This window comes from Nothobranchius furzeri, chromosome 1, assembly GCF_043380555.1.
Source record: "Nothobranchius furzeri strain GRZ-AD chromosome 1, NfurGRZ-RIMD1, whole genome shotgun sequence".
Taxonomy (NCBI): domain Eukaryota; kingdom Metazoa; phylum Chordata; class Actinopteri; order Cyprinodontiformes; family Nothobranchiidae; genus Nothobranchius; species Nothobranchius furzeri.
In genome coordinates, this window is record NC_091741.1 from 92306696 (window position 1) to 92324046 (window position 17351).

The 17351-nt window shown below is 41.7% G+C and overlaps 1 protein-coding gene across 1 annotated transcript in view; it reads left to right on the forward strand.

Annotated features, from left to right (window-relative positions):
• dock2-like (dedicator of cytokinesis protein 2) overlaps positions 1–16819 on the forward strand; it is a 175592-nt gene extending 158773 nt beyond the window's left edge. Inside the window, exons 35-51 of the mRNA XM_054739089.2 lie at positions 1612–1652; positions 6016–6106; positions 6925–7035; positions 7504–7593; positions 8397–8501; positions 8962–9103; positions 11488–11569; positions 11694–11778; positions 12896–12982; positions 13069–13245; positions 13623–13706; positions 13781–13918; positions 15166–15293; positions 15421–15631; positions 15741–15846; positions 16360–16499; positions 16582–16819. Of these exons, the coding sequence (XP_054595064.2) occupies positions 1612–1652; positions 6016–6106; positions 6925–7035; positions 7504–7593; positions 8397–8501; positions 8962–9103; positions 11488–11569; positions 11694–11778; positions 12896–12982; positions 13069–13245; positions 13623–13706; positions 13781–13918; positions 15166–15293; positions 15421–15631; positions 15741–15846; positions 16360–16499; positions 16582–16644 (1881 nt within the window). The 3' untranslated portion in view covers positions 16645–16819. The remainder of the gene's footprint in view (positions 1–1611; positions 1653–6015; positions 6107–6924; positions 7036–7503; positions 7594–8396; positions 8502–8961; positions 9104–11487; positions 11570–11693; positions 11779–12895; positions 12983–13068; positions 13246–13622; positions 13707–13780; positions 13919–15165; positions 15294–15420; positions 15632–15740; positions 15847–16359; positions 16500–16581) is intronic.
• The last annotated feature ends 532 nt before the right edge of the window (positions 16820–17351 follow it).

Consider the following 17351-nt stretch of genomic DNA (forward strand, 5'->3'; position numbering starts at 1 on the left):
TCAGTTGGAATCGGTTTTAATTGGTTCACTTTGGACAGAAGATTATTGTCGCGTCTATATGGAGTCTCTCCTAGTATATGGCATAAGTGCTACAGTTATGCAAACTATCGTGAAGATAAGGTTTTTTTATTTTTATTAATTTTTTTGCGATTTAGTTATGTCTCAGTTTACTTAGATTGTGGACACCATTGTCCTCCATAGGTTGTCTCACATTTGGTATTCTTCTGGTTCATGTAAACTAACGGACTTGAGATGGGTTTGAGACAGCTTCCTGATGATTGACACAACTTGGTGCTTATTTTAAGAGAACATATGTCTCGAAACATATTCAAAAGTTTTCCAGCATCATAAGATCGTGTGACTCACACGATGAAACGGAGACCAAAGCGAATGCTTCACGACTGTCCCTCACAAATGGTGTTTGCAATTTGTTGCTAATAGTTGCAGCACAGTGAGAAACGGACTTTGAAGGTGAATTTTCATCAAAGATGTGCAACATGCTGCCACAGGGCCATCTAATCGAGTAGTATGTCTTATTTATTTGTTTGTTTGTTTGTTTGTTTGTTTATTTCCCCATGTCCTGTCTGGCTGTAAAGCAAACAGAATTAATGTCTGAATGCTGGTGACAAGCCTTACAGATTAACTCTCAGGTGGAGCATCAAAGGGTCTGCTTTTAATGTCACGCCTGATACTTAAAACTTTATTGTTTTTTTAATGCTTTGTAATTCCGACAAGACACGAAGACAGAGGTGAAAGAGAAAGGAAGAGACAAAAGGAGGTGGGGGGGAGTTCCACTAAAATAAACAATCAGTGATGAACAAGTCTGCTTCTAGACCTGCAGAAAGAGAAAAACAACACACAACAATACAACAAGAGCAAACTACCGTTGCGTCAACCTGATGAGGAAATATAAATCAACATTGTTTTACTGAACAATCACACGATAATAAATTACAGTGCATTTAGTGCCTACCACAGCCTTAAGACGTGTTGAAAGTGCCCGAGTCCATACTTATGAGAGAACCATGTGACATACTACTCGATGCACACATTGAGTAGTACTGTATGTCTAACAGATGCATTGGCTTAAAAAAATGATACCCATCCCTTTCTTGATAACAAAAGTGCAATTATTTGTGCAACTACTGTATCATATCTTGTAAAAAATCCCAAAAACTTATTTTACCTCTCCCACTAAATGAGTGTATCTGAACATCTATAAACATGTGTGTGTGTGTGTGTGTGTGTGTGTGTGTGTGTGTGTGTGTGTGTGTGTGTGTGTGTGTGTGTGTGTGTGTGTGTGTGTGTGTGTGTGTGTGTGTGTGTTTAACTGTTGAAAGGTGGGATGAAGTCAGTTTGTTCTCTGCAAACGTCATTAAACTTAATTAAACTGGGAAATACACTCACACATTAACACACTCAAGTAACTAGAATCGTGAGATACTATTCTCCTGCAGTACTCATCCTGCACACACCCAGCAGTTCAATAAAACCCTCGGCTACGCAAATGATTTCAGAATGATGTTCATGCAGCTCATCAGAATAGTTTCAGATAATTTCCGTCATAAACAGAATGACATAAGAAACCCACATTTCCATTTCCTTTTGCAGAACTTTTACAAGGACATCAATCGAGAAGGAATGTACATCAGGTATGTGTTTGATTGGTTGTAAGTATTTTTAAATGATGCATGTGTGTGTTGTACAGTATATGCATGCATGGTAATGTGTAGGTAATGTGTGTAGGTATGCACACTTCTGTGTGTGTGTGTGTGTGTGTGTGTGTGTGTGTGTGTGTGTGTGTGTGTGTGTGTGTGTGTGTGTGTGTGTGTGTGTGTGTCTGTAATCTGACAAGGGATTATAGGAGTTCTACTGAATTAATGTCAAAATCCAAAGGATCAGCTGGTGGTCTGACGGCAGAGAGAACAGGGAGAGGAATGATGAGGTGTGTGAGGAGGAGAGAGAGGATGTTGGCAGTAGAGAGACAAAACCATGCAGGCAGGAAACCAGGGAATGCAGATGCTGTCGCCTCCTTCAGTTCATTTCAGGCTGCAGCTTTTAGATATATTAGTTGCTCCCATTCACTGGTTTATCAGATGATGGTTCTAACTCTGAGGCAAAAAGAGGGCTAAGTATCCGGAAGGTTAATAATTTGCTGATAAATTTCAAATAGCATGCTTTCACAAAACATACATTGAAAGACAACTTGCTGCATATAAAATAAATGATTGTAACAATTTCATTTTAACCGGAGAAAATGTACAGCAGCAAAAAATTTTATGTTTCTGTTTTTTCATGATTAAAGAAAAATTTTGGCCATTTTGAAGTGACCTTTCACTTCTTGAATTACCTTATTTTGGAGAAGATTGATGAGCTAAAGGCTAGTCTAAACACAACTAATACCAAAGTGTGTTATCCTTAACAGACATTGTCTCCAAATACTATATTTTATACAAAATACAGTTAACTGACTTTGTAAATGTTAGTCTACTGTGAGTTAAAAAAAACTGCTATTGGATGGCTCTTCTGCCCTCACACATTCCTGCACACACTGGCTGATAACAGCAGACTCTATGCTGCTTTGGCTGGCGGAGATTTATTGAGACCTGCATTTGTAAAATTGCAAGACAAACATTACAAACACATCAGTAATTATAATAAACTGTATGAAATATGAATATTTTTTGCAATAACCCCTCCAGTGCATTAGCTTGTGACAGGACAGCCTTTCACCACTTTTAGGTCTTTAACAACAATTGTAGGTTCTTTCAAAACTGTGAGGGTTGGATCCTAATCATGTCCTCTGATGGACAATATAAATACTGCAAGGGCCAGTTATGCATCACTAACTGTTTTATTGTTATATAAATTCATAAAAATGTAATGGATAGTTGAATAACTAAATCATACATCACCCAGTAAAAGTTCATTTAATTTTATTTTTCTTAGTTATTTCAGTTATCTGGCTTTGAAGGGTTTAGCAACGCAGATTGACTTAACAGATTTTCCCAGAAGCACAATACAGACAAAACTAAACTAAACATGTGCACCAAAAGTGTTTTAAATAATGCAGGGACTTCATGCCAAATATAAGCCACAAATCTCAGATGGATATGCCTCAGGATCAGTCAAAAAGCTTAGAGGCTGAGTCTGCATGCTCCATGGACGTAATTTTTACTTTGGAAGTGGGGGGGGGGGGGGAACACGGGGTGGGGGGTATCTTTACAGTATGCTCTAATAGGAAACAGGCTTCAACACAAACAGTTGTTTTCTGCTTGGTCCTAGAGCTCAACCAGTGTCAATTTCATATAGCGTAATATTGTTTTTGGATGGTAAAAAAGTGCAGGGGTCAAAACCTGACTTTGGAAAAAGTGGGGGGGACATGTCCCCCCTGCCCCCCCCCCCAAAATTACGCCCATGGCATGCTCTCTTAGCTAAACCAGAAGCAAGTCTTATTATTAACTTTTGGAACGCAGAAATAACCAGTCGATGGCAACAAATATTGATGACCAATGGCAGCACAGTTCTTTTCATCTTTGCTGAGCTTGGACTAGCTTTTAGCTTATCAGTTATCTGGCCCAGACTTCTCTCTCCCTCTGGGGAATCCGAAGGCGTTCCCTGGCCAGCCGAGAGACACAGTCCCTCCATCGGGTCTTGGGTCTTCCCTCAGGTCTCCTCCCAAATGAATGTGCCCGGACAACCACACCAGGGAGGCATCCAGGAGGCATCCTGACCAGATGCCTGAGCCACCTCAACTGGTTCCTCTCAATGTGGAGGAGCAGCGGGTCTACTCCGAGCCCCTCCCCGATGACCTAGCTTCTCACCCTATCTCTAAGGGAGAGCCCAGCCACTTTGCAGAGAAAACTCAGTTTGGCCGCTTGTATCCGCGATCTCGTACTTTCAGTCACTACCCAAAGCTCATGACCATAGATGAGGGTAGGAACGTAGATCAACCAATATATCAAGAGCTTTGCCTCCTGGCTCAGCTCTCTCTTCACCAAGACAGATTAGTACAACATATCAAAGGGCCTGGTACCCTATACTCACAGAGTACCATCCACAGGGCCACCCGAGGGACGCGGTCGAACACCTTCTCCAAACCCACAAAACACACGTAGATTGGTTGGGAGAACTCCCACACACCCTCTAGGACCCCTCTAAGGGTATAGAGCTGGTCCAGTGTTCCACGGCCAGGATGAAAACCACATTCTTCTCCTTGAATCTGAGGTTCAACAATCCAACAGACCCTCCTCTCCAGAAGCCCTGAATAGACCTTAGCAGGGAGGCTCAGGAGTGTGATTCCTTTTTGAACACACTCTGTGGTCTCCCTTTTTAAGTAGGGGAACCACCACCCTGGTCAGCCAGTCCAGTTGAACTGCCCCCGATGTCCAAGCAATATTGCGTGTTTGTGTCAGCCAACACAGCCCCACAACATCCAGAGCCTTAAGAAACTCTGGGTGGCTCTCATTCACCCCCAGAGCCTTGCCACTAAGGAGCTTTTTGACCACCTCAGTGACCTCAACCCTAGAAACTGGAGAGCCCAACCAAAAGTCCCTGGATTATGCTTCCTCATTGGATGCTAGTGGTATTTCGCCCAACAATCCACAATGACCTGAGTAGAGGTCAGCAGCACACCATCCCTACTACGAACAGTGTTGGTGGAGCGCTGCTTTCCCCTCCTGAGGCTCCAGACGGTGGACCAGAATCACCTCAAAGCCACACGGAAGCTTGCTCAATGGTCTCACCAAACACCTCCCATGCCTGGGTATTTGCCTCCGCGACTACTCAAGCCATATTTCGCTTGGACTACCAGTACCCATCCGCTGCCTCTGGAGTCTCACAGGCCAAAAAGACCTGATAGGACTCTTCAGCTTCACAGCATCCCTAACCGCCTGTGTCCACCAGCGGGTTTGAGGGTTGCCACCACGACAGGCACCTATGACCCTGCCACCACAGCTCTGGTCAGCCGCCTCAACAATGGAGGCACGGAACAGGGCCCATTGCCTCCTTGCCAACACACTCCCCCACCATCAAAGCCCCTCTCTTCACCCGAGGGTCAAACACATGCGGCTGCAAATCAGACAAAACAACAACAAGTCAATAATTGAGCTGTGAAGTTATCTACAACAGGTCATATTATTCTTGTAACTCAGATTTTAGAAACATACTTCAAAATGACCAAATATTACACAGGGTTTATTCCTCAGAAAGACAGTTCGAATAAACATAGTGAACTTTATTTTAATCCTGTCTTCTTGATATCACATCGTCTGAACATTCCTCTGAACTCCAAGTCTCCAATTCCAGTTCAGATCTCTGCAGATCCAGAACAATTATCTAAACCAACCATAATGTGTGGCAGCAGATCCATAAATAACAAACTGAGATTTACTCTTGTTGAAATAAAGACCCACATAGCCATGTCATAGTTAATCTAATAAACTGTGCAAGTCACATTAATTAGGATTTCATTTCAAAATCAAATGTTAGCTTTTTCTAGAGCACAGATGATCAATATTCAGCCAAGAGTCTCTGAAAATGAGAACTGCTAGTGCCAGATGCAGATAGAGGCAAACGCTACATTATAAAAGTTAATTTTGTAGCTCAAGCCAATATTTCACCCTGCTGAGTGGTTCCCTTGCTGATCCACTATTTCTGTAAGCATCCAATAAAGTAAAATAAAAACTCACATGGAAAATATTTAATTTTTAGGCTGCTTTATTTACACCTCTCACATATGTGGTGTCCTCAAGCCTGTCTGTAGTCTTATTGATGCTCATTATTACTGCAGCCACACACAGATTTACAAAATATGTCTGACTACAAGCAGCTGTATTAGCGTGTGTGTGTTCTTGAATGACCTTGTCTTGTGCTCTTGTTTCAAGGTGTGTTTGTGATTTAGAAATCAGATACACACACACAAACCACTGTGGTTATTGCGCTGTTTGTAGGTTGCCCAACACTGACATCTAGTGGACAAATATTTCTTCTAATGTGGTTTCATCGGTGTTTTAGGTACCTGTACAAATTAAGAGACCTTCACTTGGAGGGTGAAAACTACACTGAGGCTGCATATACCTTGCTGCTCCACTCCCGTCTGCTGAAGGCAAGACACACACACACACACACACACACACACACACACACACACACACACACACACACACACACATGAACACATCAAATATTTTAATATACTGCTTTTAATGCCTAATCACTCATCTGGTTTCAGTAAAGGAGTTTTTTTATTAACTGATAAATGGTTGCTACATTTTTTTTGCCTCTAAAGGAAGAAGCTCCGAGGTTAGTTTATGCCAACATGGTGGTGGCTGCAGCTGTGTCACTATGGTGACTGATTCAGTGAGCTTGTGCAGTGTGTGTGTGTGTGTGTGTGTGTGTGTGTGTGTGTGTGTGTGTGTGTGTGTGTGTGTGTGTGTGTGCATGCGTGCATGCATGCATGTGTGCATGTACACAGATTGGTCCCAATGTGTTCCACCTCTTTTGTCCCCTGATCATTTAATGTCCATTTTGCAGGCTCATAAAAAAGTACACAGGAAGGACCGAGGAGGGTTGCTTTATTCTCCACCACCCTGTCATTATTTCCTTCAACATTTACAATATCGAAGACATTCTTCACGTTATTAGTAACAGAAAGCTGTAACACAATAGGATCTGTATCATATCGTTGCTGTAATTTTATCATGGATGATGAACCACTATCTGAGTTATAAAATGAATGTGCTTTGTGCTGCTTGTGTCTGGTATTAAATCATTACAAAGAATCCTAAAACTCTAATCCCCTCCGACCATTGTCAGAAACCCTGGTATTATTGCATTTTCTTTGATTTGAGTCTTGATGAACTTGTTAATTATCTCTGTGTAATGTCTTTTATAGTCTAGTCTTTGTTTTTGTCTCCATCCCAGTGGTCTGATGACATGTGCAGCCCCCAGTTTGAGTTCCACGGCTCCCAAACGCAGCGACAGCTCAAAGAAACTCTTTATGACACCATCATCGATTACTTTGACAAAGGCAAGGTATGTGATCCTTATGAGTCTCCCTGTTAATGAAAGACCTTTTGCCGTCTGCAACATTATATTTTCTGTTTGTCCAAAACTTATTGGAACCCAATACTATTTTATTTTTATTTTTCTATTTATTAAAACAAGTTATTTAGACATAAATCCTATTTTTAATAAGAACTTGGAAAAAAATGCCTTGTCTTTTGCAGTATGTTTGTACTCTTTTCACATTGTCAGTTCCATTTCTCTGTCCATTCATGCTTTTTTTATTTGTTTATCTTTAATTTAAGTCCTTTCTGTTCCATTTTAATAGAATTGAACAAAAATCCTCTTAAGTGTCAGTTTTAGGGACTGATTATTTATCAGAGAAAACCTGTTAAACACTTTGATAACACCTGGAGAACCACTGAGAACCTAATCAAAAGGATAATCTAAAGGGAGATTTGAACTGACAACAAATGAAATGACTTGTGTGTGTTACAGATGTGGGAAGAGGCCATCACTCTGTGCAAAGAGCTAGCAGAACAGTATGAAAATGAGATCTTTGACTATGAGTTACTCAGCAAAAGACTGGTAAGACTTTATTACTGAAACATGTTAAATGTTCTGTTTGGTTTGATTTGCATCACTCCTGTTCAGGTTATGATAGTCCCTCCATAAGTCATCTACACTTTCAAACAGTCATCCTGTCTCATTTTCATTCCTCCTCCTTTCCTGTGGCACTGCAGACTTTAGTGATTCCCCTGAACCCCACCTTGTGTTTTAACACCACCTTTCTGTTCTCACTCCACACGTCTTCCTCATCCCTCCAAAAAGAATCACACCTTTTCCCAACAACATTAAAACCCCTTTTTCTCTTCATATAACTGCAGTAGTGGCTCTCTCAGTTAATGGGGAATTTATGAGGTTATATAAATGACAGACGCTGCCCTTGGATGGTGTGCACTGTTTTTTTCCCCTGCATCTATCACCCTCACAGTCCCAGCATTCTGCTGAGGGTAGCTTTGTCATTGGCATGAGCTGATTAAACTGCCCTGACTGCCCCCCCCCCTCTCTCTCTCTATCTATCTATCTATCTATCTATCTATCTATCTATCTATCTATCTATCTATCTATCTATCTATCTATCTATCTATCTATCTATCTATCTATCTATCTATCTATCTATCTATCATCTATCATCTATCTATCTATCTATCTATCTATCTATCTATCATCTATCTATCTATCTATCTATCTATCTATCTATCTATCTATCTATCTATCTATCTATCTATCTATCTATCATCTATCTATCATCTCTCTCTCTCTCTCTCTCTCTCTCTCTCTCTCTCTCTCTCTCTCTCTCTCTCTCTCTCTCTCTCTCTCTCTCTCAGGAAAAACAAGCAAAGTTCTATGAGAACATTATGAAGATCCTGAGACCTAAGCCAGACTACTTTGCGGTGGGATATTATGGACAAGGCTACCCTCCCTTCCTCAGGGTTTGTATTTATGTGTCTGACCAGATAACAAATAAGCAGCAACGCTATATTTGAAAGTGTTTGGGGGTTTAAAGTATCAGCAGTACTGTCATAAAGTATGAGGAAGTAGTTTTCAGTTAGTTTCTTTGCTTAAAGTTAACATACGGTTTTGTCTTAATGCATGAAACTGTTGAGGCACTCATAAAGATGGGTCTTAAAACATTTTTGGAATAAATTTGTGTACATGTAGAGGGCATTTTTGTGTGTTACACTTGTATTTATATGTTAGTCTTTGTACAACAAAGTCTATTCAAAAAGTAAAGATGCAGACATAAGTATGTGCCTTTAAGAAAGATTTTTATTTTAAATGGTCAGACGGTCCTAATTATCTGAAAGACAATTTCTCTTATTGTTAGCGATCTGGTGGATTTAAAAAATGTCCACACCAATGCTAACACCTGCTTTTTGGTCCCTGCGGCAGAACAAAGTGTTTATCCACCGAGGTAAGGAGTACGAGCGCAGAGAGGACTTCCAGAACCAGCTGATGAGCCAGTACCCCAGCTCCGTGCGCCTCAACACAACCACCATGCCAGGAGAGGACATCAAGAACTCCCCACTGCAGTGTATCCTCATGGCAGCTTTCCACATAAAAACGCACAGTTCTGTTTTCATCTGTTCAAAGATGAGACCTGGTTTTCACTGTTTAAGGCAGACAGCAGACTGCATGTGTGGGATTGTATGGGTGAGCGGTTTGCTGATGTCAGTGTTGTGGAACGAGTGGCCCATGGTGGCGGTGGGGTACTGGTATGGATAGGCGTATGTTATGGACAATGAACACAGATGCATTTTATTGATGGGGTACCGTGACGAGATCCTGAGGCCCATTGTTGTGTCATTCATCCACGACCATCACCTCATGCAGCATGATAACGCACGGCCCCATATAGAACTCCGGACCCCACGTGACTCTCAGTTAGTAGACGCCATATTGGCAGGAAAAAAAGGTAAACAAACGGATCGTAAACATGAACATGAACGGGATCGGCTTGGATTTTCCTTCGTCGGAGTTTTTTTCACACTTTAAAACCGAATAAATCGTTTTATATAGTCAGAAATTAAATAGACTAAACATCTCTGCCCCTTACCGTGCCCCTGGGATACTTTTTAAAAATGCCAGAAGCTGTAGGAGCGGACTTCTTACCAGACCTGGCCGGGGAACCCCTTGGGATTCCCCCGGAGGAGCTGGCCCAAGTGGCTGGGGAGAGGGAAGTCTGGGCCTCTCGATGCTACATGCCCCCGCAACCCGACTCCAGATAAGCGGATGAAAATGGATGGATGGATGGACAAATAACAGATTTACACGTAAGTAGTTTAAATAGAGTGCTGTGCTGTTTGAATGTATAAACTGAACACCAAGAGAAATCACTAGTTTGATTTTTTTCCGTGAATAAAATAAATATGTCAGGCAGGAGCGTCTCAGGATCTGTCTGAGATCTGTCTCTGTGACACAGATAATAGCAATCCAAAGTGCTTTTTATGTGTGATCTGACAATTGATCAACCATTGCTTAAAAATTAAATACAGCTTAGCCGGTTAATAAAACACGTAAACGGCAGCACGCAGAACTCACGAGGCAACGTTTTACGTGATGTTTACTTGTTGCTATGAGTAATAAGACAGAAATGGTGTCGCATGGTGGCACAGTGGTTAGCACTGTTGCCTCGCAACACGAAGGTCGCAGGTTCGAAACTCGGCTGCGGCCTTTCTGCGTGGAGTTGCGTGTTCTCCCCATGCATGCGTGGGTTTTCTCCGGGTACTCCGGTTTCCCCCACAGATCACAACATGCCCTATAGGTAAAAAAAAAATGTAAGTCGCTTTGGGTAAAAGCATCTGCTAAGCACATAAACATAAAAAGCCACGCCAAAATAAGTTTAGGAAGCCCACTAAGAATCGTAATAAAAGCATTTAAAATAAATACCATTCACATTTGAGGAAACGTTGGTTTAAGTACCTGATATGAAGTGGTCACTGCATAAGTGAAAACCTTTACTTTCGGGATCCCACAGCTTCATTTTAGCCCGGTCACTAACGCGTTTTATTACAATCATCCAACGTTTGCGGCACTCCGGATCTTGGGGAATCCTGTAGATGGCTCATCCCTTATGTTGTCTGCGTCTGTTCTGGCATCCTGGGGCACAACAGGAATCTACCATATTTCCCGTTTGATTGAGTTTTCTGACAATAACAAATAGTCTAGCTGCCGGCTTCTGCATGCCAATATGGCGCCATTTCGATTTGAACTGTTGCATGCCGGGAAATGTGACGTCAACTCCCGGCACTCTATTGCAAGGATCTGTACACAATTCCTGGAAGCTGAAAACATCCCTGTTCTTGCATGTCCAGCTTACTCACCAGTCATGTCACCCACTGAGCATGTTTGGGAGGCTCTGGATCTATACGGATGTATACGACAGTGTGTTCCAGTTCCTGCTAATATTCAGCAACTTCACACTGTTACTGAAGAGGAGTGGACCAACATTCCACAGGCCATAATTAACAACCTGATCAACTCTGTGTGACAGAGATGTGTTGCCCTGTGTGAGGCAAATGGTGACCACACCAGATACTGACTGGTTTTCTGTCCCACCACCCCCCATAAAGCAAAACTGTGTACATGTCAGGGTAGCCTTTTATTGTGGGCAGTCTAAGGCACACTTGTACATGATTCATGCTGTCTAATCAGCCCCTTGATATGACACACCTGTGAGGTGGGATGGATTATCTTTGTAAAGGAAAAGTGCTCACCGGCCCTCACGTAGACAGATTTCAGAACAACAATTGAGAGACATGGGTCTTTTGTGTATGTAGACTCATTTTCAGATGTTTGAGTTCAGCTCATGAAAAATGAGAGCAAAGACAATAGTGTTAAGTTTATATTTTTGTTCATTGCAGTTTGTTTATGTTTAATGAAAACGTCCTTTTATGTTTCCTGAGCGATCTAACCAAGATATCCAGTGTTTCACTGTGCAGCCGGTCCTAGAGATCCCTCCTCGCTTAAAGAACAAACCTGTTCCTGATCAGATCATCAAGTCAGTGTTTGTGTTTAATTCAAGCAAATCTCTGTGAAATGACAAAGTTACATCCGCATACAAATGTCCACACTCAACTGTGAATGATTTTTCCTTTTTGGTTCTCTATCGTCACGTGATGCAGCTTCTATAAGTCCAACTACGTGCAGCGTTTTCATTATTCCAGACCTGTGAGGAGAGAACCTGTGGACCCAAACAATGAGTTTGCTGTGAGTTGATTTTGTCACTATGACCACAGGGACCATGGAAGCTTTTCAAAAACTGTACTTAACTTTTATCACCTTTGGATTTCAGTCAGCGGTATAATTGTGCTGTTATAAATGTGGTCTAAGCAGCTCAGGTGTGTGTGTGATTAACCTGATTAAAGAAAATCCAACACATTCTCACTCCCATTCTCACTCCCAGCACGTCAAAAACAAACGCTTGGTCAGCCACCCTCCGCGTCAGACCCTTGACTACAAAAGTGCCCTTTTTTGTTACTTATGTGCGAAAAGCGTTTTTTCCCCTTTTCTGACTGCAGATCCCAATGCAGCATAAAACTGACGCGATGGGATGTCCGCTGATGCGGCACCGAACCAGCTCATTTAACCGCACCAAAACCTTAGCGTTTTGCTATTCATAACCTTTCCCTCACCCTCATCCTAACCTTAATCCTCTTGCTACCTAAAGCGTTACTCTCACTGTGATCAAACATCTGTTTCCCGTGCATTCTGACGGTGAATTTTCATACTTGCCACCCAAGGGAAATGTTAGAACATACCATCTGGCGAGAGGGAGGTTACAAATACCCTCTACTTTTAACCTCCACCGTGGTAGTTGAAACCTCCCCCTCGTGTTGCCTCGGTCCAAACCCGACCAATAACGAGGCGGCTCCCGCCGTTCATAGAGCCGGCTTTTAGAGCGATCGACACATCACTAACGTGTTCGCTAGCAAGATGGTTGAGGTTAGGATAGGGGTGAGGGGAAGGTTAAATAACAAGAGGACAAGGTTAGGGTGAGGTACAATGAGCTTGTTTGGTGCCCTGGCTGTGGACATCCCATCGCGTCAGTGTAACGCTGCATTGGGATCTGCAGTCAGAAAAGGGGAAAAACCGCTATTCGCACATAAGTAACGAAAAAGGGCACTTTTTGCGTCAAGGATCTGACGCGGAGGGTGGCTGACCAAGCGTTTGTTTTTGATGCACTGGAAGTGAGAATGTGTTGGAAAATCACATCAACTTTGATAAAGGTTGATGACTTTAAGACAAGGGATGATAAAGGGATGTGATTATACACATTGGTCAGAGATCAATTAAAAGTTTCCTTTTCCTGCACGTTTAATTTCAGTCTATGTGGATCGAGCGGGCGACCTTCACCACTGTGTACAAACTTCCCGGGATCCTGCGCTGGTTTGAGGCAACAGACATAAAACACGTGAGTCATTTTCAGATCTCTTATCTAATAATTCTACATGTTTTTTATTTTAACCACATTTTCACCTCTCTCTGTCCCCTCTACAGACTGTCCTGTCTCCACTAGAGAATGCCATAGAAACCATGGAGTCCACCAATGAGAAGATTCTGACAATGATAAACCAGTACCAGGCTGACTGGAGCCTTCCCATCAACCCGCTCTCCATGCTTCTCAATGGTATAGTGGACCCAGCTGTCATGGGAGGCTTTGCCAAGTATGAAAAGGTAGTTTGTCAAACTGTTAACAATCAACTTTGTTATTAACCAGTCAACTGGGACCATTCATCAGTGTTGCACTGCTGAGTTTTTGGACTACAGATGAAACCATTTATCTGTTATTTTCCCAAAATGAATAAAACTGGACTGAAGTGTTGGAATTTCATAATGACTCCAAAATAAAGTATCAGAGTACATCGTCTGTATTGTACAGTTCAGATACTGCAGGTTTGCTTCTGTTTACATCATTTAATAGCACTTGTGTGTAAGATCTGATGAGACTTTTAATCAATTTTATTTACAAATACATAGTTCTCGAATTTTAAAGCTCCACTTTTCCCGAGTGAATGTTACAGCTGTTAGTCTTTATATTTGTTCTGCATCAGGCGTTTTTCACTGAGGAGTACACTCAGCACCACCAAGATGACAGAGATAAGCTGCTGCGCCTTAAAGACCTCATCGCATGGCAGGTACAGAACATGCACCCCAAACTTGTGCATGCACTTGTTTGAGCGTGGTGGACTTCATGAATCTGTATCCGTAGATCCCGTTGCTAGGTGGAGGAATCTCCCTCCATGGGAAGAGAGTCACCGACGACCTGCGTCCCTTCCACGATCGCATGGAGGAGTGTTTCAAACAGCTGAAGAAGAAAGTGGAGAAGGAGTATGGAGTGAGAGAGTTGGTAAGAAGAAATGAGCCTTTTGTACTTCTTCTATGATCCAAACATCTATCTGAACGGGGTCACACCGGTAAAGTGATGGGGCCTTAGATAACATCCAAAAAACTTTTAACCCTCAGAGACCCACAGTTTAATTATGACATCGTATTTACATCAGCAAAAACAAATATTCCCCTCTTTTATTCTTTTAAACCCACAGTTACATTAATAAGGTCCTATTGTTAAGCATGGAGACCACCTAACTTCTGATGTTCACATCATCCCAACAGAAGCAGTGCATCCCCATTTGTACTCATGTTATAATAAAACCCTGCACATAAAATGACTTGTGTCACTATTGCACTGCAATGATTGTGTAAATGAAAGACTTCTGTAAGCCTTAATAAGCAGTAAAGTATAAATAACATGTGTTCAGAGTGTGAGTGACATCACTGCGATGCCCAGGCCCAGTGTTGCACTTTTACAGCAATCCTCCTAAGAGTTACTAAAATATAATAATTAAAATATAAAGATGATTTCTGCATCATAAGCCTCCTGGAACAAAATGTAAAAGGTTTCTGAAGGTTAAAGTGACGGAACTTTTTGTTCTTTGTTTATTTAATTCGAAATAAAAACAAATAAAACATATAAACAATAAGAAATACATAACAAAAAATCAAATTGGAACAAAAAGGAGCAGAATGAAGAAAAACATCTTATAATTTCTGCCCCATTTTCCAGAAGAAATAATCAATTTATATATAGTTACCATTTGTCAGACACATACAGATTCATTTAAAACTTTTTCCTGTTCTAAATTCCAGTGCGATCATGATGATTGATTTAATTTACATTTTTACAATTATTTGGTACACTCAATTTGGTACATTTTTTGAATATATTAAATGACAGTGTTTTTTTAATTTCCTTTTTAAGGTTATTCCGTATTTTAACACCATTTATAGATATATTCCAATCCTTAATTTTAGTTCTAAATCTAGGTTTTGTAAACACGTCAGTTTCTTTCAGCATGTAATCACTAGTTCTCTTTTCAAATATCCCCTGAATGTTTGTTGGCAGAGTACCTAAATTGGCTTAATACATGGTTTGTATGATTTTCCAGTCTTTTAAATCATGAAATTTCAGTAATTTATATGTAATAAATGGGTTCGTTCGATGGATCTCTACAGGTAACTTCATTACCTTTTGAAATAATGTTGCTCTTTTTTAGAAATTACGCTGATTGTTCAGATTTTTCTGTCTCTCTCAAGCCTGATCTAGATGAGAGGAAGTCCACTCGACCTCGCTCCATGCTGCGCTCCTTCCGTCAGTCGATCATCTCAATTTCCTCTCTGCAGGGATCTGAATGTGGGACTCCAACCAAACTCTATGCAGACTGGTAGCAAACAGTTTAAAACCTAACTATTGATGTTTTTACCAACTAATCTTAAACATTAAAGAGTTACTGAGTTGTATAAAAAAACGCTTCCAAATTATTAAACAGTTTCCTGCTTTTATTCTGGCAGCAGGGAACTCACTCCTGAGTCTCCAAACTCCTGGTCCTCCACCCTGCCACGCTCCAGTGGAAGTGTTAGCATATGCACGACGGAGGAGGGGGTGGTGACGGTGGGCGATGCAGAAGTCAAACTGAGGAAGAGCAAGAAGAAGAAGAAACGCAGTAGCATGATCTTCATCTCAGAGGAGAGAGAGAACACAAATACTCTGGACTGCAAGCGGGTGAGAGTTCATGATTTTAGAACAAAACAGGGGCGACTGCAAGGAAAGTGTGTGTGGAGGTTTCACGTGTGTCTGTTGAAAGGTTCGTGTGATCTCTGGCTCCCTCTAGCTGTCCAAAAAACAGGAGTTCCGCAGTGACACCAACCTGTCTGAGCCAAACGTGGGAAATGTTTCACTGACGAATGCCAACTCCAGATCTCTGCCAGCCATCACAGGTGATATGCACACGCACACACACACACACACACACACACACACACACACACACACACACACACACACACACACACACACACACACACACACACGAAAGATAGCGTGCCTTTTTTTTCTTCTGTAAACCTGGAAAAGCCAAGATGCTGAAAAGTAAACCAGAAAATGAGCAAATGTAATATTTTAAAATGAATCAGCAGTTTCATCACCATGACCTTGCACTAGTGGTGCATCACAGCACTGTTCACCAAAGCTTCCCTGGCATCCTGCCACTGTGAGACAAGCTGAGCCAGCACAAGCCATGGTGTTAATACACTAACTCTGTTTAGTACTGCTGGCTACAGCTGCACTAATGCACATCCCCAGTGGTGTTGCCAGAGCAGATCAGCATCAGCACAACAGCTGCAGCAGCTCCATTAGTTGTTCTGCCTGCAGAAAGGGCTGGAGGACTCACTGTGGGATAATAAGAGAGCAACAAATGTTCACTCCTGACTTAAGTTCATTGTATTCTGAAGGCTTGTCCCTGTCAGTGGTCAGTGGGGTGGAGGAGGTGGAGTCTTCCAGAGCCAGGAGGGACAGTAAGAGCCAGTCTGTCTGTGACCGAACAGCAGACAGGCGCTCAAAGGGGGTCATCAACATGCTCTTCAAGTCCAAGGTACAACCCAGAATTGTTTATGTATTTTTGTCATTAAAAGCCCCTTTTGCATCTCTGAATAAACCAGCATTTGTTCCCACAGAGCTCCAGAGCAGACGATCCGAAGCCCAGTGACGCAGCCAAAGACAATGACAATCATTTCTGAAATCTCTAGTTTTATTTTCATGTTTCCTTTAGTCATTTTTATGCATTATTTTTCTAAAAGAGGGTAACATAAACTAAAATGATGTGTTTCCACTTTAAATCTGTCACTCTCAGTAACTTTGTTGCCTTAATATAGTGAATTTCACCTGTCAATAAAGGCTATTTTAGTTGAGTGACCTTTTCTTCATCTCATTTGAATAATTCCTAGGAAAACTAAATGCCACCTAACAAATCAGTTCTGCTCCTGCTATGGAACCAGCAAACAAACCACTTTGTTTCTTACTACACAGCTTTTGGTGCTGTTGTGACGTTAATGAGGAAATAATCATTATTTGGGGCTGAAAAGTTCAACCATGTGAACATCCAGCAGAAAACAGATATAATACAGGAGAATGTGATGTGATGAGTAAATGAGTTTGGAAGTGGGTTCTTTTGTAGCTCATCAAAATTGTATAGGCATGAAGTTTCTATGGCACACAGGAGATATTAGGGACATGCATGGCATCCCAAATGTCAGGACAAAGTCCTCAATCGGAAAATGGTGGAATGCTCCTTCTGGGTTTAAAGTCTGTCTTTGCCTGCAACAGGAGTTTAAGTTTCTTGATGTTTTGGTTATGAGCAGTGGACAGATGGAGCATGCTGAAAGGGGACTATCTTCAGGACAGAGCATTGGTCTGAGGAGGAGCTGAGCCGAAAGATAAAACTCTT